General features: G+C 39.7%; 1 protein-coding gene across 1 annotated transcript; it reads right to left on the bottom strand.

Moving 5' to 3' along the window:
* Positions 1-555: 555 nt before the first annotated feature.
* LOC120464935 (complement C1q-like protein 2) lies at positions 556-11,835 on the bottom strand. Its single transcript, XM_039654535.2, has 4 exons — positions 11,725-11,835; positions 6,841-7,108; positions 1,238-1,363; positions 556-1,102 (listed from the first exon to the last, which is right to left on the bottom strand). Exons 2-4 carry the CDS (start codon positions 7,100-7,102, stop codon positions 822-824), a joined length of 669 nt encoding a protein of 222 aa, XP_039510469.2. The 5' UTR covers positions 7,103-7,108; positions 11,725-11,835; the 3' UTR covers positions 556-821.
* Between the last annotated feature and the right edge of the window lie 8,443 nt (positions 11,836-20,278).

Raw genomic sequence — 20,278 nt, 5'->3', positions numbered from 1 at the left:
TGTCACTAGGAGCTACTCTTTGCATTAAGATTCTTGAATATGGGCCCTGATCTTTTATCATGCGTTTTCCCTTTTGTTAAAGAGTAATTAAACCCTAAACCAACTTTTTTTAGTTAATGATCTGTAAGAATGGATCTTTATTAATACCAGTCGTTGATTCGAGTAACTTTTTTGACATTTTTGTATAAAGTGTTTTATTTCTATGGTGTAAAAAGTCTTAGTGCTGCCCTCTTTAGGTTGAACGGTGGCTACTGCAGTTGAATTTTCCTATTGGATGTTCCACACTTCGTGACATACGCAGGTTTCAGGTTTCAAATAATAAAACGTGTTTATCAACTGGAAATTGGTCTATACACACTCCTTTTAAGCTTTAGATTCCTGAAGTGTTAGTATGTTGTTTGCTTACAGATGAAGAAAGAAATTACAGAAGAAAGGGCATATTCATTTTTAAGGCAACATTTAATGACTTATGAAGTTGTTGATGAACTTTTTCTGAAACTCTCTTCACAGAGCTTTTTTCGCAGACAAATTATTCCACATTGAATAACTGAGAACTTAATGTGTCAGTTTTGTTTATTCAGGACAAAGTTGAATTCTGTGTGTAAAATGTTTATATACAGTAATGATATTTAACAAATTTCTGCAAATATTTACATGTACAAATTTGATTATATATTTACAAGCAATTCATTTTAATAGAAGTATCAAAGTGGTAACAAGAAATATGAATCAACAAACATTAAGGTTTTTGCCTCACATAATGAATCCAGAGTTTAGCAGTTATGACTTCTTGACAAGTATTTTGAATTTTAATAAGACCATCAAAGAGGAAAAAGTAAATGGCCAACAAATGAAGTATGATCATTTACATTATCAAAGACCCATGTATTCTCCCGGAGACGCACATAGACATGATCTCCTTCTTTGAGAGTCAAAGAGATCGAATTAGTTCCTGTGTCAAAGCGGTTACCTAGAGGATGATTGTAAATCGTCACCATCTGTTCTCCATTTTTAAAGAGTCTTAGGCCCATGGGTTTAGATGAGTGGTTATGTCCAGACAAAGTGAAGAAATAGACGCCTTTAACAGGTGCTGTGAAGATACCTGTAATGGTATGTAACAATTAATAATTTATCAAGGATTTTCATGATCATATACAGTAATTACACTGTTTATCTGATATACAGTAGCTTTCAAATTTCTATAATACACAGATACAGATTCAGTATAAGAACACACCAGTGGTTGGGTTGTAAGCTCTTCCCTCATTCACAAATACATCTTTGTAAGCCAGAGTGATCTCAGTGTTGAAAGGTCCAAAGTTGCCAATGGGTCCAAGTGTGGCAGCAAATGCCACTTTATAATCTGCGAGAATCAAAAATCAAATTTAGTTTAAAAAGATAATCATGCAAACTTCTGTATAACACATCTCAGATCACAAACTATATTTCCTATCTTTCTCCTGGTTATTTATATGGTCCGTCTGTTTGAAGATGTTTCCGATTGCTGGCTATTAATGATAAACTAATTTGTTATTAGTTTGGGCTGATCTGACAAGCTTATTGAGCCACAAAGATACTCATACAACTTCATTTTTTAATCCATACAAAGGATTTTTTTTCTCTCACTGATTTTCCACCTGTAAGCGTGACACAAGTGAAATAACGTCTCAGGTTACGTCTGTAACCCTGGTTCCCTGAGAGGGAACGAGAGCTGCGTTGTCAAACGCAATGGGAACACTCTGCGTGATTGCGTCGTGAAGCGTCTGTACAATCAGTCCAATGAGAGAGTAGGACGTCAGGTGACGTCATCGACCAGGAAACTATAAAGCACCCTTGAGATCAGACCGCGACAGCTTCTGTGAAAGGCCTGAAGCAAGTCGATCAGGGCATGCAGGAAGTATGGCAGGCGAACGCAGCTCTCAGGGTTACATACGTAACCTGAGACGTTCCCTTTCAAGGGAACTTCGAGCTGCGTTGTCAAACGCAACTGGAACCCCATACCCACTACGCCATGCTGAGAAATGCCCGTTCTGTGTGAAGTCCTTGCGCACACTAAGAAGCAAGCAACCTAGCCCCAGGAGTGGAGAGGCCAAGGTCATAAAATCTGAGAAATGTATGCAGAGAGGACATCCTGCCGCATTACAAAAATCGAGAAGGGAAACACTCGGAATAAAGGCCGTAGAGGCCGCCATACTTCTAGTAGAATGGGCCCAAACAGCCATAGGTGAAAGCTGTTCAGCCGCTTCATAAGCTAATGATATAGCCTCGACTATCCATTTGCTCATAACCTGTTTAGATGCAGGGGACTCTTTCTTGAGTGACCCAAAGCAGACAAATAATTGTTCAAAGTTACGCCACAGGGCAGCTCTGTGAACGTAGGCATCTAATGCCCGAACTGGACATAACAGGTTCAGTCGTTCCTGATCTGGGGTATTAAAATGTGGAGGATAAAAGGCCTGCAGCACTATAAGGCCCCCAAAAATTAACTGGGACCTAAGGAGTATAACCCGGTCTAGGGTATAGAAATGCTTTCACCATACCCGGTGCAGATTCCAGGCATAAAGGAGCAACCGACAGGGCATGCAAATCTCCTAATCTCAGGTAAATGAAACCGCAAAGAGAAATGTTCTCAAAGTGAGGAATTTTTCGGAAACCTCTTCAATGGGCTCAAAGGGAGCCAAAGCCAGACCCTCAAGTACAATGGCCAAATCCCAAGCCGGTGCTCTAAGTGCAGTGCAGGTTTCAACCTCATGTACCACCGAGAAAAACTAGTAATTAGAGGATCTCTCCCGATAGAAGTACCCCCCCAGAGGGGTGTGGTAGGCCGATATAGCCGCCACGTAAACCCTTAAGGTAGAAGGAGATAATCCAGCAGAGAAACGGTCTTGCAAGAAATCAAGAACTGTACCAACAGGGCAGTTAACAGGATCTTGGTGATGTTCGCCACACCAGATGGAGAATAATTTCCATTTCAATGCATATAGTTTCTCTCATGGAAGGAGCTCTGGATTGGAGAATGGTCTCAACGACCTCAGTCGAGAGACGGGATTCTATGAGCCGGGCCCCCTTAGAGGCCAAGCCACAGTATCCAATCTCCAAATGAGGGTGAACTCCCAGGAGCAAAGATATCGGGAAATGTGTACTGGTGTAGTGTTAACCACACCTAATACATCACATCCAGTCCAAGCAGAGCTGGATGTGTGAGGGAGAACCAAATAGAGCAATGTGTTGTACCAACGATGTGAAATGTCGACTGACTTTAGTTCTCCCTAAGAAACTCCACCACCTCGGGGGTGAGTCTCCATTCCCTGGGCCTCAGCCCCTGCCTCAACAGGATATCTGCTCCGATATACGAGACCATCAGTGTTTTATCCGAAAGGACAAACACATAGTGACCTCTAGGGTCTGGCAGGAAGTATTGAGATTTTCGGGAATACCGCCATCACGTTTAGCCAATTATGTGCTAAAAGGTAGATGGTCCTGCCAAGTACCATCCACCGAGCAACCACTCATGATCTCCCCCATCTTGTCAGGGAAGCACCCGTCGATAGCATTATGCGTCGACAAGAAGCCCCAAAAACTGGGCTTGGGCGAGGGACCAAGGCTCTTCGACATGACGAAGCAGGCAAAGCCGCGTGACCTTGATCATGCGAAACGTTTTTCTCCTCGGAGAAAACCCCTTGGTCCTGAGCCATCACTGCATGGGTCTCATGTACAAAAGGCCAAAAGTAACTACGTTGGACACAGCTGCCATGAGAGACACCAGTCTAAAAAATGCTTGACAGTGAGTAACTGGCCTAGATATACCCCCCCAACTTGTGAGGGAAGCATCCGTCAATAACATTATGCGTCGACAAGAAGCCCCCAACAATAGGCCAGGGCGAGGAACCAAGGTTCTTCCTCAAGACCGAAGCACGAAGGCAAAGCCGTGTGACCTTGATCATGCGAAAAACATTTTTCTCCTCAGAGAAAACCCCTTGGTCCTGAGCCATCACTGCATGGGTCTCATGTACAGAAGGCCAAAAGTAATTACGTTGGAGGCAGCTGCCATGATATATACCCCATTCACTGCTGTAAAAGGCTACACCTAGAAAAGTGGTCCTCAGAGCACACTCTTCTTGGCGTTGAGCAACAACCTCCAACATCTTAAAATGAGACAGAACGACATCTCAATGCCGAACTGCCACATGCTCAGATTGAGCTAGGATCAATAAATCATTGATAGTATAATACGCAAATGCCCTGGAGTCCAGAGGAGCCTGCATATTGACGCATATTGAAAACAAAGGTGTGGGGTGTGAACCATGGCTGAATAGGAGAACCCGATATTGGTATGCTTCGCCCCCGAAAGCAAACCTCAGGAACCTCCTGTGATGAGGATGGAAAGATAAGTAATTAAGCGTCCCTTAAGTTTTTTGAGAGAAACCAGTCCTCGGACTGAATCTGTGACACAATCATATTTAAGCATATTGAACTTAAGATTCTGAATCCTGCTGTTTAATTGACACAGGTCCAGAGTAGGACGCAACACCTCATCCTCTTTCAGAAACAATGAAGTAATGGCTGTCTGCTGGGAGGAGGAATCCCTTCTACAGCTCCTTTTACAGAAGTGTCAATACTTCCTGCTCCATAACCAAAGCCTGCTCGGGTCCACCACTACGAGGAGGACGCCTAGAAATCTGGGCGGACAAGAACCGAACTGAATTCTGAAACCCTTTTCTATAGTGTGCAGGACCCACTGAGAAATGTGTGGCAGTAGTTCTCACGCTGCCAGAAATTCTACTAGGGGAACCAGTCTCTCAAGACTGGCCTCTGGATTTGCTTGAACAATCATTTCGGTGCCCTTAAGCGGCGAACCGACAGGAAGCAACCGAACTGACCGCTCTACGACCCTCCTCTGAGGATCGTATGGGGACGCGGACACCTCGGTGTCCTGAACGGCGAACCGGCAGGAAACAACCGAACTGGCAGCGCTGCGACCCTCCTCAGAGAGTCGCACCCCAGAGGTTGCCGAGGAGAAACGATTTCTCAAAATCGTCCCTGCCCCGGAGGAGCCCTCAGAAGCCTGATAGCCTCATTTTCTTGTCTAAGCTTTATTAGAGATGATGACAGTCCTCAGATCTACCTATCTCTTCACTAGCTTAGTTCCTACAACCCTCCTCGGAGGACCGTTGGATAAAGCAGGCACCTCGGCACCCTGAAACAGTGAACCGGCAGGGAAACCGAACTGACTGCTCTTTTTTAAGGCTCGTTTGGGGACACTGAGACCTTGGTGCCTTGAAACGGCGAACCAGCAGGGAAACCAAACCGTCAGTGCTGCAACCCTCCTCAGAGAGTCGCACCCCAAAGGGCACTGAGGAGAAACGATTTCTCAAAACCTTCCCTACCCCAGAGGGGACCACCCTTAGAAGCCTGCCCACCTCAGCGTCAGGGCTTCTCCTTTGTCCAAGCTTTTTTAGAGATAAAACAGTCCTCAGATCTTGCATTTCTCTAACTGGCTATAGACTGTTTTGTTTGCACCTTGTGCTGCGAGGAGCTTAATAGGCCGAGACTGCTCTCGTCCAGCAGTCTCAGGAACATTGGTGAGGAAGAAACCTCTGGAACACCGCTGAATGGATTATTTAATAGTTTTCATGAAAGCGGAGCATCCAGAAGAACAGACATATTTTTATTTTCCCATTATCTTTATATCGGAAAAAACATGTACATATAATTCTGTGGCCACCAGCGGGAACAACCGAACTGGCAGCGCTGCGACCCTCCTCAGAGAGTCGCTCCTCACACACATTCCATACCCACCAGGGCTGCCTAATAAAAATTTATTCATTATTTATGATGGCTGGTGGGTAACGTCGGGGTTAAAAACGATGACAACGACTCGGGAGAGAGAAAGCTTGCAAGCGTCTCTTAACCCGAGGCACTGAAATACCCAAACATTGCTATAATATGGGGATTAAACACATAATATAACCCCGACGAGGAGGCTGAGAAACAGAGTTTTTCTAGTTTTTAAAATAAATTTAATCTAAAAACTCTTATTTATTTTTCAATCTCATAATGTTCAGCATAAATAAAACCTCCTTTTAAAAGCTCCTCTTTATTCAGCAGATATGAGCTGACTTATTTATTCATTCATTTAAAAGTCAAACATCTGCCTTTCTCTTAACATTTTTATTTGTTTGTACTGTTTCTTTTTAAAACAATTACGATACCAATTCCTCGGAACTGGAAATCGGAGTCCACATCTGGCATGTGAAAGCTGAGATAGAGCTGAGCTCGTCCCAACCCCCGCTGTCAGATCCGTTTGCGAACCCCGAAATGCGAGTCGTCTCCGTGCCTCGGCAACAGAGAGACCCGCGCGGGGAACGCGAACCGAACAGTCCTCCTCGGAGAACGCCTGGCGGGAGCGGAGCGTCCTCGCGGACAGCTTCTCGCAATGCCCACAATCAGCTCCCTCGAGAACTGACTGCTGGCATGCTCCACTCCCAAACAAATAGCTGATGTGTGTCCCCACCCGTAATGTAACGAGGGCAGGGAACCACACAGCGTCTATAATCTTGCTTGCCATAAATATAGATAGTGATATATATTTCTTTTCTTGGCTTTGACAAACAACAATAAATAGACAAGGACAGACAGAGATCGCTTGCTGAAGGCTACAGAAGCTGTCGCGGTCTGATCTCAAGGGTGCTTTATAGTTTCCTGGTCTATGACGTCACCTGACGTCCTACTCTCTCATTGGACTGATTGTACAGACGCTTCACGACGCAATCACGCAGAGCGTTCCCATTGCGCTTGACAACGCAGCTCGAAGTTCCCTTGAAAGGGAACAGATGTTACCTTTTTTCCTAAGATGTTCCTCAGTGACCTCCAGTCTGTTCTTCAGAGACCTCACAGTAGATCTCAGCTCTGCCAGCTCAGAGTGGATCCCTGTGAGAAAGCGTTGCTGAAACTCAGCAGAAGTCAAACCAGCACCGCTGTCCTCCACATTCAAATGCTCAGTCCTGTCATTCTGCAATCCCTTCTCTTCCTGCGGGACCTCAGACATACAGTGACAGATGATCGCCAGAAGCAGCAGCGGATACAGAATAGTGCTGGACATCTTTACCTAAAGACAATACAAGTGGAAGACTGCAACTGTCAGTGAAGAAATTAATATTATTGGGCTTCTCGTTCCTGCAGCTCTTGATATAACCCTGCTGGATTGATGTTTAACTCATGACACATTTTATGAGGGAAGAAAATATAGTTTTTTATTTTATTTTATTTTTTTATTGAAGATAATCACGTGTACAACGTGATCAATTTATCAGCAAAACATCATTTATACACATGCCCATGCTGACAAACAAGACTTACTCTATGCAACATTGATCTTTGATTTAAAAAAGACTTATTTTATAAATATAAAATAAAAATAAAACAATATATTTTTTTTATCAAGTAGTTATTGTGTAAAACACGACGACACACAATTGGAAAAATAACAAAAGACCAAAGGTCAGATTGGTTTACAGTAGTATATAAACATTATATCAGCGGTTTATTATTTAAAGCCATTGTTAACTTTGCCTAATTGTTTCTTCTTCTGGTGCAACTCTTGATATAAAACACGTGCATTGATGTTTAACTGCAAATGAATGAGGAAACAAAATATGAATTGCTATTTTGGTTGATATTTCAGTCACATGTAGAAAATGTATACCACCATGTCTAGTTGGAGCTTTCCTTTACGGCTGCACCCTCCGGGGATCACATTTGAAAACGGGCAGACTTGTTTTCCCAACACATTCCAAATCCCAACACTCTCATCCCAAGACGTCATCTAACTGACGCTTTTGACCATACGTCAACACAATGCTATCCTAGGGCATCACCTAAAGCCAAGTTCACAGAATTTTAAGCCCGATTCGCGTGTTGTGTTCTTCTCTTCTTCACTGGGTATTGGCGCATGTGCTGTTTCGCATCATTTCTGGTTTGTTTTATTGCGTGATTTTTCGTGACAAAACGTGGTTTGTAGACAAGATAGAATTGTTGGGTGACGGTGGTGTTGTCAACTCATTATTTATTTGATTATTTTCAGGATTTAGACTGTAGCCATAGTACTGAAACAGCTCTGAGTCACAAATGATTTGCTCTTATCATTCGATCGTGGTTGTATCTCTATGTAGTGCATTGTCAACTCGTGTAGCGCGTTACCTCCTGTTGCGGATCAATCACGTTGTGTTGTGTGGTGTGAACAGCTAAACAACTTGAACACTCCTGATTTCACCAAGAGCAATTATGTAGTGTGAACTGCACAGTTCAGCCTGATGTTTTAAAATCATGTAGTGTGAACAAGGCTTAGCTGACCTTTAGCGTCAGTTGGATGACGCGGGTAGGTTTAGGTCTGGGGTAAGTTAGGATTAGATAGCGTCATCTAACTGACGTTAAAGGGTACCCTAAAACGTTGGATGTTGACGTATGGTCAAAAGCGTCAGATGACGTCTTGGGATGAGAATGGGCTCTTTTTTCAGCTTGAAAGAAATAAAGAAGGTTTATTTGAAATAAAAAAATGATAAAACTCCCATATCAGATATATAAAACATAAAACTTGCATATTACCTAGCCCACCAGCCTATAGCTGCCAAAAAACGGGCCTGCTGGAGGTGTGTTGATCGATCTAACAATCCCTCTAGACATCTCCAAGGAGTGCTGACGAAACTTATAAAAAGGGCCACTTAACTTATATCACATAAGTAGTATATCATAAAAAAATATTTATCTGGAAATTCAAAAATGTAGACATAACCATGTAGTAGGCAGCAACACTACTGGGTATGTAGAAATTTGAGTAGGATGAATGGTGTAAATTAATATGTCATTTGGCAAGTGTGTAAATAGCTTTTGAAGGGCAGTACTAAAAAAAAGTAATAAAACATAAGAACAATGGGGGTTATGAGCAAATTTCCGTTTTCTGTAAAACAGGTCGCATTGCTTCCAGCTCGGGTCTTTTGTACTCTGTGCTTTGTTAAATACAGAGCTGTTTTTCTCAAGAATCTTTCAAAGGAGAGGGCAAAGATGAACACAGCCGATCGCGAATGCAGATTGATTTCTATTTTTTTATTTTTTCTATTTCTAACTTCTCACTAACATTTATGTTTAAATCGAATAAAACGGCAACAACAAAACAAACTAGGTTGGCTGAATACTTTAAAAGTCCATTGATATTGCCGTCAGTCCATACTGCCATTAACTCTTTCTCTGATAAGAGCATGCAATGAGACCTAGTTTATTTGTTCATGTATGGTTGGCGTATTTATTCCTTTTTAGCCTATTTATTCGCTCATGAATAAACAAGCATGAAATCACAAGAACAGCGAGGCTTTATTGCCACAAAGTTCTGTAATGTTTTTATTTAACTCATAAGTGAATCAGGACTTAACCTATATGTTTTTTAAGTTAATTTTGAAAAGTACATTGAACTTAATTCATTTTTAAGATAGTGTGGTAATAAGGAACTCCCACACACTATCAATACTTGCAAGTAATATAAACATTTTTATTAACAATGTTTTGGACTCATGACCTTTATCAGGCAAGATTGTCAGAGAAAAAAAGTCAGGGGACTTGAGTTAACCAGGGCCCTAAACATTTGAGAATGATGAGATGCCAAGAAATTTAACTTGACAGTTGATTACGGGCATCATGGAAAACAATTACCATCTTAAAACTTTAGATGAGCGACTAAATCCAGAAACCATGAAGAAAGACGCCTCAAACATGTCCCTGCTTGCAACCACTGATAAACATAATCGGTTTTAATGAGGGAAAAAATACCTATGCGAGTGTGGATTAGAACCCAGAATAATTTTTCTAGTCTAGTCATTAGTCTAAAGTTCTGCCCCTGGACCATTATAGCACTTACAAGCAATTTTCGGATTGGATATCTATGTCTTCACATGAAAATTCTTGGCACAAACACATATTAGATCTGATTAGACAACAAATTAAACACAATGCACTATTTCAATAGATTGCTGGACATTTTGTATTGTATACATCTGATTTATGATTTAGCATTGTATTAGAGGGGCATCAATGAGCGCTGGGAATGCCCCACCACAGCGCCGACCCTGCCTAGTCGACCGTTCTCTGAGATTTGTTTTCATAACACAGTCTCATCCCAAAACGACACCAAATGCCACTTTATAATCTGGTCTGATCATGTTTTGTACAAAAAAAAAAAAAAAAAAAAATGTAACACTCAAGAAGTGAAATAATCACGTTGGTCCACTTTGGAAAATGTGTAGAAGTCACGGTTTAAACCCCCTCAAACGTGAAACTTAGGGCTATACTGCCCTCTTGTGTCAAATTATATTTCTATATTTATTTTTGCAACAAATAAAACCAAACCCGCAATAAACCCCTGTCCAATACCCCCTGAAATCTACATTCAGTGGCTCAGTTGATAAAGCGTTGGGCTTTAATCAAGAAGACCTGAGTTCAATTCCCATACTTGTTAAATTGTTGTGATTATGTCAAACAAAGTGGCCTAAACAATATTTCTTCAACCCGGTATCGTGACAAGACGTGAAATAATCACTAGGTGCACTTTTGAAAACGCGTAGATGTCACGGTTTAAACCCCCTCAAACGTGAAACTTACACTTAAACTGAAACGGCTACCTATTGGTTTTCATTAAACTGAGAAAAATCGAATTTTGTTTTATTGACGATCACTGAGAAATGGTCTAATATTTAAAAGGAAAAAAAAAACATTTATTATTTTCAAGGTGAAAATGATTCATTTGCATGGATCCACGCTGAAAAAAATGTGTATGTCACGGTTTAACCCCCTCAAACGTGAAACTTACACGTTTGCGTTAACACGCTCCATTGGAGAGATATCCGGATGTTTATTCGCCTCTGCCATAACAACCAGCCTGGTTTTCATTAAACCGAGAAAAATGTGCTTTTTGTTTTATTGACGATCACTGAGAAATGTTCTAGTATTTAAAATTCAAAAAAAAAAAAATAATATTATTTTCAAGGTGAAAAGGATTCATTTGCCTTGATCCACGCCGAAAAAAACGTATAAATGTCATATTTTTCATGAAGTAGCCTATAATGAGTAAAACGTGTAGATGTCACGGTTTAGTTTAAACTCAAAACCATAAATAGGGCTATACTGCCCTCTTGTGTCAAATTATATTTCTATATTTATTTTTCCAACAAATAAAACCAAACCATACTAGCACAGCTAAAAAAAGAATACATTATGCTACAGGATATTGTTACCTGTCACAATCACATAAACCTGAATAGCTGTGGACTAAATGAGAGTGAAAATTGAACTCTCCTCGACTGTGCAGTATCAATTTGTCATTAACCTAAGATACCTACTTGAAAGGTATGCAACTTAACACTGGAGTAATGGCTGCTGGAAATTCAGCTTTACCATCACATGAATGCATTACATTTTAAAATACATTAAAACAGATAACATTATTTTTATATTGTAATAACATTTCGATCACCATTTTTACCTTATTTTTTGATGCAATAAAGACGAGCATCTTTTTAAAAACACAATTTTAAAAGGTCTTTCTTATTTCACACATTTCACACCAGCCTTGTATCATAATTGCTAACATGCTCAGATAATTGCAGTTAATTTAGCCTAAATATTTGTGTCATATAAACAGACATTGATACAGAAGCCAGACCACATAAGAGAACATACCAATGGTTGGATTTTCCTTGCTGGAGCGTCTTTGTAAACCAGTATTCACTTGGTTTATTAGATGTCTGAGTAGTGCAACTGTTACAAGAAAAAAAGGAAAGCCAGCTGACACTGACTTGATACTTTAGAACAGGTAGATTAATTTTTAATTCACAATATAATCAGCTAGAGTAAAGGTCATGCTCCGTACCAACTATGGGCAATAGGAGGAGGGAAAGTCAAACAGGCTGCAATAGAAATCCAGATGAGTCCAAAACCATAAGCAAGAGAAAAAAAATAATAATTAACAAAATAATGCCAAAAAAGGCTGGTAACACAAAACACACTGGCAGAGAAGAGAGGAAAAGATAAATCTATAAAAAGGTGTTTATAAAATTATATATCATGTGATTATACATGACATCACTTGTAATGATTAAATTCAGCTGGAAGAGGGCAGCATTGTACTTACAGTAGTTGGAAATAAGCAGTTAAAAGAGGATGTGTTGACTCTTGTATGCCTCAGAAGACTTAAAATAGCCTATTAACAAGAAACTTTTAAACCACTTTAAAAAACTTGATATGGTTATTTTGGCTGGAAATTGCAGTGCATATTCATTTCACAATGCAGTGAAATAAATGCATTGCAAATCAAAAAAAAAATATATATTTTTTTCCTTTTTGTTGAAAAGTTGATGGATTCATCTAAAAGATAAAAATATTAGGCAGGTGTTAGGTTTCGACTTGTTATTTTATTTTCATTTTATTTTTAAGCATGCCATGAATGTGGTCTACACATATGCTTTACAGTACAGGACACTATAAATTGGGGTTGAGAAAGAAATATAGTGACACAGCAAACAACTCAACACATGCTGCAATCCACGTGACATGAGTCAGAACTGGATCATATTATTGATCATACTGGAAGAAAAGCAATTTGTGCTAATGACGGTGTGTAATGCATGCTACTGATGACATAATGGTAAAGCATAGCTCTTGCACATTAATGGATGATGAAGAAGAAAGTGGTGTATATAGGGCTTGTGATGTCACGTGTTTGCAACATGCCAGTCCTGCTACACTCCTGACCAAAGTCCAATCTGTCACATTGTCTCAGCCTCCAGGGTTATGGCAATTCGTTTTAGCCTAAATTGTACCCACCCTTACTCGTCGTAATTACATTTTTATTAGTAAGAGTTACAATTGCAGAGCTTTCTAATTCAATTCTCACTAGTAACAATTCCAATTAGAGAGCGAAAAACTTCAACTTGACAGAGACGCGAGTGTTGCATATTCTTTATTAGACAGGTGAGCAAATGTACATAAAACTAATCAATGCTATTTAGTTGTGACATGATGATGAAATGTTAGAATATGATCTGCATGTTATTCTAATGCTGATCTAGCTTAACGTACTTAGTCTCATACAGCCAACACACAACCTAACTAACAACATTCAACACACTCAAATGACAATTAGTGTGATAGTGTAACTGTTAGAGCAAGTGAAACAGCGCTGCTTTACCTGAAGTTTAATTCGTCTAACAAACTGACTTGTGTGAGTATTAATTCAGCACTTGCGTGTAGTTCAGTAAAATAAATGTCCTTATTCTTTTACGTTGGGATTCGCGTCAATGTGTTCATTCATCCATAAAATATCCATCAGCTTGACGACAAGATCCATAATTCAGCTTAATTAATATACGCCTTTGTTATTGTAAGAGGTTAGCGACCCCTGGTGGTGAAAAATCCTGCATATTGTACCTTTAACAGCATTTTATAACAGTAGGCCTGAAGCAAATATTACTGCCCTGGAGTGAAACGTAATTTTTAACTGCAAAAACACATTCAGTGTGAACAGCCAGATCCGGGCCATATGGGCCGACACTATGTTGCTGTCTGGGCCTAAAGCCAAAAGTATACATCGTTTTGTATGTGTACGCGAGTGTATGAGTACAGTCTTAACGTTTCAATAATCCATTTCAGCATGTGCGAATGCAGACGGTTGACACTTGCGTTTGTGGTATTTTCTTCCAGAAGTTATGACCGATAAAAATATCTTTGTATTTTTTAAACTAAAGTTGTTGCAATCACATTACCCCCTCACACATGTGCTTGTCAATGTGGATGTATGTTGGTGTTGCGGTCTTCTGTATTTTGTTGCTCTTGTTTTTATTCAGTCTCTCTAGACTGTGAAACAATGGCCTGGGCCAGTGTTGCCACCTTGTGGAACAACTGATAACTGCAAAATAAATTCAATGTCCATGTGCGACCTGCGCGTACAAAGTAACAAAATTAAATCAGGCGGCGACGGCACACACACAGTACGAGTGTATACCAGTGACGGAATTCACATCACGCGCACTATACGTGGACCCTCATGTACGCTTAAAAACTATATAAAGTACTTTGGGCTTAAAACAGTTTTTGATTGCTTTTTGTGTGCACTCATTCAAGATGTTATGTTAGACCTCATTAAGAATTTCTCCTGGCTGTGAGAGCTAATTAACCTAATTTGAGCAGCACCAGCACAGACAGGTGAACCTGAGGGCCTGCTTTGTGCTTTTCAAATTAAGAGGGCTTCACTTTTTCCTGCATCTGCATGGAATCATTTGGGGAAGGGTTTGTAGGGAAAAAGAAATTGAACAGCAAGCAAGTCATATCAAAGCCCATCCCTAATTCACTTGAATCTCTGAGAACACGACAAATTGAAGCTGAATCTGGTCAATACCTGGATGGGAGACCTCCTGAGAAAACCAGTTTGCTGCTGGAAGAGGTGTTAGTGAGGCCAGTAGGGGGTGCTCTCCTGTGGTCTGTGTGGGTCCTAACGCCTAGTGTAGTAATGGGGACACTATACTGTCAAAAAGAGCACTGTCCTTCGGATGAGATGTTAAAACGAGGTCTTGACTCTCCGTGGTCATTAAAAATCCCAGGTTGTCCTTCAAAAAAGAGTAGAGGTGTAACCCCGGCATCCTGGCCAAATTTGCCCCTTGGCCTCTGTCCATCATGGCCTCCCAATCATCCCCATTATTGATTGGCTTCATCACTGTCTCCTCTCCACCAATAAACTGGAGTGTGGTGGGTGTTCTGGCGCAATATGGCTGCTGTCGCATCATCCAGGTGGTGGTTGAAGAGACTCCCCCTTCCATATGTGAAGCGCTTTGAGGTCCCAGAAAAAGCGCTATATGAATGTAACATATTATTATTATGTTGGCGTGCCATGGCCATTACGACCACTATTTCCTTTGGTTTTCTTTCAATTATTTTTATTTGCTCATTTATTCATTTGTTGGAAGGTGACAGAGGTCTTAGTGGCTGGTCACTAAAGAATGAATCTGAGCTTTGTTTCTTGTTAAATCTTACTAAGAAAGCATACACAACTTAATCTACTACTTTATGTAAGTAAATAATAAACACACACACACACACACACACACACACACATTTAATATTTAGGTTTTTCCTAATATTTCCATAATTTTTAAATTATACTATTTTATATTTATATTACACATTCCAGTTGTGTTTATCATGGCGCTAAACAACCTACATGGCTCAGGTTGACCCAAGTTTGTGATGTTTTTAGGCTTGCACTGAGTCTTCTAGAATGTTCCTGGAAGCACGACATTAAATCTGGCTATGATGGGGAAATTGGGCGCTTCCAGAAACTCGTTAACGCTGCTTTTGCAATGGGGCTCTCAAGGAGAGCTGAGAAGCTAAACAGGATCCAGGGAGAGTGGAGAAGCACAGACATAATAGATAGATCACATGCTATTTATACAGGCTGGCTCGGAAAACCGAGAGTGAGAGGAGAGAAAATGAAGGGGAGTGAAGGAGGAAGAGAACATGTTGACTCGTGCTAATCTGTTTCATCTCTCTGTACACTCCAGCTTAAGAGAAAACCACACAAGCTCATATTCAATCAAATCCTTACAATCACCTGTTCAACATTGGGCCATGTTGAGTCCAAATACCCCAAATCCCCTCAGCCTATTGGAAGCTGGTGCAGTAATCACCCTGACGAACAGAATTTGCAATGTTAGCATTACATTACAGAGCTGTTCAGTCATTAAAAGTCAGTTTGTAGGCCAACCTGGAAGACCAATTCACTACAAGAATTTCTAATGGGTTTTTAGGGCAATGGTTTTGGACTTATGAGTAAAATGAGGTAGATGGTTAACACTACTTGAAGACACTTTCTTAATTGCTAGTATACCACAAATATGTGTTTACAAGTTTTTTTTTGAGAAATAATTCTTTCATTGAGGTGTAAAGACATTCACATTGTTAAAGTTATGTTTTAAATCAATTCTCTTCGTACAACTTTCTATTTATCTAAGGATCCTGAAAAACATCCTGTTTTTTTTTTTTCAAAAATATTAAGCACAACTGTTTTTCAACATTAATGATAAGAATACAAGTTATTTGAGCATCAAATCAGCATATTAGAAAGATTTCTGAAGGATCATGTGACACTAAAGACTAGAGTAATGGTGCTGAAAATTCAGCTTCACCATCTCAGGGATACATTCCAATAGACCTTATGCAACAGAGAAACGTGGGCGCCGTCATCTTTAGAATATTGTCTTTGAACTTCCGGTTCTGTATATTTCTATGGCATTGCTGTTGAGGAGTAATGGGCTCTATGCGCGGCGTTATTTCCGGTGAAGGATTAAGGATGCTCGATAACTTCCGCCGATCATAGAGTCCAATGCAATACCGAGAATTTATATTGAATTTTATACTCCATGGTTATACTAATGAAACGTTAGTCACAAAAACAGACACCCCTCATTGTGTTTATGGTTCTTTTTAAAATTATATTAAATAAACATAACTATATATAAAATTACATCTAAACTTATGTACGTTTCGTTTCAAAGACGGGAGGACAGTAAATATTGAAGACTCTGCCATAATCCCGTTTTCTCCGGTTTTCCTCCGCTTTAATCTACACAACCGGAAATGGATGAGCATCCTTACGTCAAATGCGGAACTTATGCGTGCATATAGCCCATTAGCTGGTGAAGTGGATTTACTTATTGTAGAGTTAACAAAAGTTATCATGAGCATTGTAATGTTTATCATTGTAAAGCAGATATCTTAACAAATGTCGAACGGGATTTTTTTTTTACGAGCAGTTTATTCATACCTATGCAAGATCGCTGTGGAAATACAGACCGGAAGTCAAAAGACAACGAGCGCAACGCTGAAAAGGGGCGGGGCTACATAAGGTCTATAGAAAACTGTTATCTTAAATTGTAATAATATTTCATAATATTTCTGTTTTTACTATATTTTTGTGTAATTTACTGTATTCATGTAATTTATGTTGCAGAACAACAAAATATTAGGCTAAAATATTTTCAAATAGGGGAGTAGGCTACTGTAAAATGTGCAACCCCTGGTTTTTAAACGAATAGTCAAAAAAATAAAAAATAAAAAAAATAAAAGCGCAACATTTTCAAGAAAAAAAAAATGTGATAGCATTTTCAAGAAGCAGCAAACATTTCATTCAATCTGTGCTTGATGACACATCTTTCCAAAAAAGTAAATGTGAAGAAGGAGAAAATTCAAATGTTACTGTTTAAATAGTGCTTTCATAACAAAGACATAAAAGTGAGCCTGACCTCAAGAAGCATTTTTCCTAAAATGGTGTGTGTGGGGTAAGATGAGCATGTGACATAACAACGCATTCTCATCCTAGGGTGTTATCTAACTGTACTTTTGACCATGCGTCTAAATACGATGCACATGGTAACCTTTAGCGTCAGTTAGATGACGCGGATAGGTTTAGGTCTGGGATAGGGTTAGGGTTAGACCACTAGGAGACGCGTCTCATATTGACGCTAAAGCGTGCCATGTGCGTCGGATGTTGACGCATGGTCAAAAGCGTCAGCTAGATGACGCCTTGGGATGAGAACGGGCTGGACATTAACCTAAGCAACAGAGCATTAAATAAATACAAGAAAAGGAATGTAGCATAAATGAAACCTTTCATTATTTTTTGCTGGATTGTAAATCACCACAATTCATTTATTCATTAATTAATTTAAGGTTTTATGTATTTATTTTCCAACCAGACTGTCCCTCAAAAAAAAACAATCTGTTCTCCTGGACTTGTTTTTTTAAATAGAATAGAAGTCTGAGTACTGGCACATGAACAGGAAATCTGCTGCGAGAACACAGCAACAAAAGGTTCCATATCTCCAGTGTTTTCTCAGCAGAACAGATTTACCGGCACTGTTTTCTTGGACCCTCAGTGATGTTGTGACCAGCGCAGGCCAGGATGCACCTGCATGTGGAAGCTGAGGTCGTTTAGGACACAAAGATCTTTTCCCCAGACCATCACTGCCACCGGCTCCCTATTTATACCCTCATTCTCTCTCACACACACAACAGCCACACACCCACAGGGAAGGAAGCAAATCAAGGAAAAAAGTCAAGCTTTTTTCTTTTTTTTTTACACCCATCTCCCAAGGCCTCTCAGTAGTGGATGAGCTCTCGCCCTCCTATTTACACCCCGGTAAGTTAAGGAAATAGCCACTGGCCCGTGTCTACACAGCATATGGAGAATCACACTGAGAGGAAGTCAGAACAATTCTCATTTCTAAGAGCTCAACAATCGCCCGCTAATAATGAAGGACTTAAAACATAAACAATCAGTGATTCCCAAGGTGTTTCGTAAGCATTTGTACACAAACACAGACACTTTGGCCATTCTATCAAGGCTGGAATACACAGAAGAGTCTGTTCCCTTTGGTTAAATATGTTTTTTAGAGATTTAAGACCAGATTGGGGGGAAACAGAGGATAGGGAGGATCAATGTCCTGGCATGAACCATAGTGCCTTGTTCTCAATCTCAATGCTTTGATCAGGGTCCTGTCTTTGTACCCTTGCTTTCAGATCAGTGATATTCAATTACATTTGAGCTGATTCCTAATGTGAAAGAGAGAAGCCAAGAAAAAAAATGTCCAGATACACGAAAACAGGGTAATACTAGCCAAACAGCCATATCACACTATTTGAAGCAAAGATCAGTATTACCTACAGTAAAAAATCCACTTAAAGTTTGTTGACCTAAATGGAAGAAGTGCAGAAACAGTATGGAGTTTCTTAAAGATGCAGTCCACAGCTTTTTTAGGGTTAAAAATTATCCAAAATACATACTTGAGAAAATACATAACCAGCCAGTGTTCAAAACTTGCCTTAGCTCGATTCAATAATGTTTTTAAAATCCAGTGGTACTGGTGGATTTCCGCGGGAGATTTGAGTTTGTCTTTGCGTCATTACGTCACATCTGTACACAGAAAGAAGGAGTCTCGGCTAGTAGGCTATATTGCGTGTGAGGATGTTTGAGGGTGAGATTTATAGCCTTTTCTCACAGCATTTCATATAATTAAACTTATCAATTTGATGACGGATCCAGAAAGGTTGAAACGACCATCACCAGTAAAACAGTTTCAACCGTTGTAAAATGCAAAAGATTGCAGAAAAAAAGAGACTGAAACCGCACGTGAAAACAAGGATAAACATCGTAATGACATTACATGTAGTCACGCAATGCTGACGTTGTTAACATTAACACTTTGAGAACAAAGTATAATTTGGACGGTTTTGCGTCATATGATAAGCGATTTTTAGATTTAATCAGCGCGATTTACTGCAATGTCAGAACCAAAAAAAAAAAGGGGATGTTACTTACTTGTTTAGATGACAGTTATTATGTTGGTCATTCTTCCAAAATGAATAATCTGTGATTCTGAATGACACACCAGTGCGGTGACTGACAGACACAAACATTGTGTTCATCTGCGTTATCCAGTATTGTGAAATATTCTTACTGTTTAAAATATCTGGTTTAATATATATATTAAACCAGATATTTTATATATATATATATATATATATATATATATATATATATTCCACAGCTTTTGAACAGTAGAGTATATTATTTATATAACTTATATAACTTCTGCTACTTCACTTGAATTTGACTATTTTGCCTTAGGTCAGGTTAAATACTGAGCCCTACAGCAACTTTTTGTCTATTCAATCATTGTCCAACAGCATCTTTGAATTATCCTTATTTTCGCAAAAAAACGTTTTCTTTTAGGTGAATAACTACTGTAAGTGATTGACAACACAAGAGAGGTTTGGATTACTGAAGCACTTGCAGTTAGTGGCTGGTTAAAAAACTCTCATGAACTTAAGCATGAGAAGAGTGATCCAATTCTTCACAGATTTAGATTAGATAATACTTTAGATCAGCCTCAGACTGTGATAGAGTGGGAGTCAGACTGGAGAGAAAGAGAGAGAGAGAGAGAGAGAGAGAGAGAGAGAGAGAGAGAGAGAGAGAGAGAGAGAGAGAGAGAGAGAGAGAGAGAGAGAGAGAGAGAGAGAGAGAGAGAGAGGAAGGAAAGCAAGGTAACTCTCAGTGGAACGTTAGAAAAAGAAGTGGTATTATGTAAATAGGCCCTTCTGTTCTGAAAAACACACATATTTTGATTCAATAAGAAGGTTGAAACACATATTCTGTCTCAGAATAAAAAAAATATCAATGACACCC

This window comes from Pimephales promelas, chromosome 5, assembly GCF_988280905.1.
Source record: "Pimephales promelas chromosome 5, fPimPro1.hap1.1, whole genome shotgun sequence".
In the NCBI taxonomy this organism is placed as follows: domain Eukaryota; kingdom Metazoa; phylum Chordata; class Actinopteri; order Cypriniformes; family Leuciscidae; genus Pimephales; species Pimephales promelas.
This window is presented reverse-complemented; position numbering and strand designations above follow the sequence as displayed.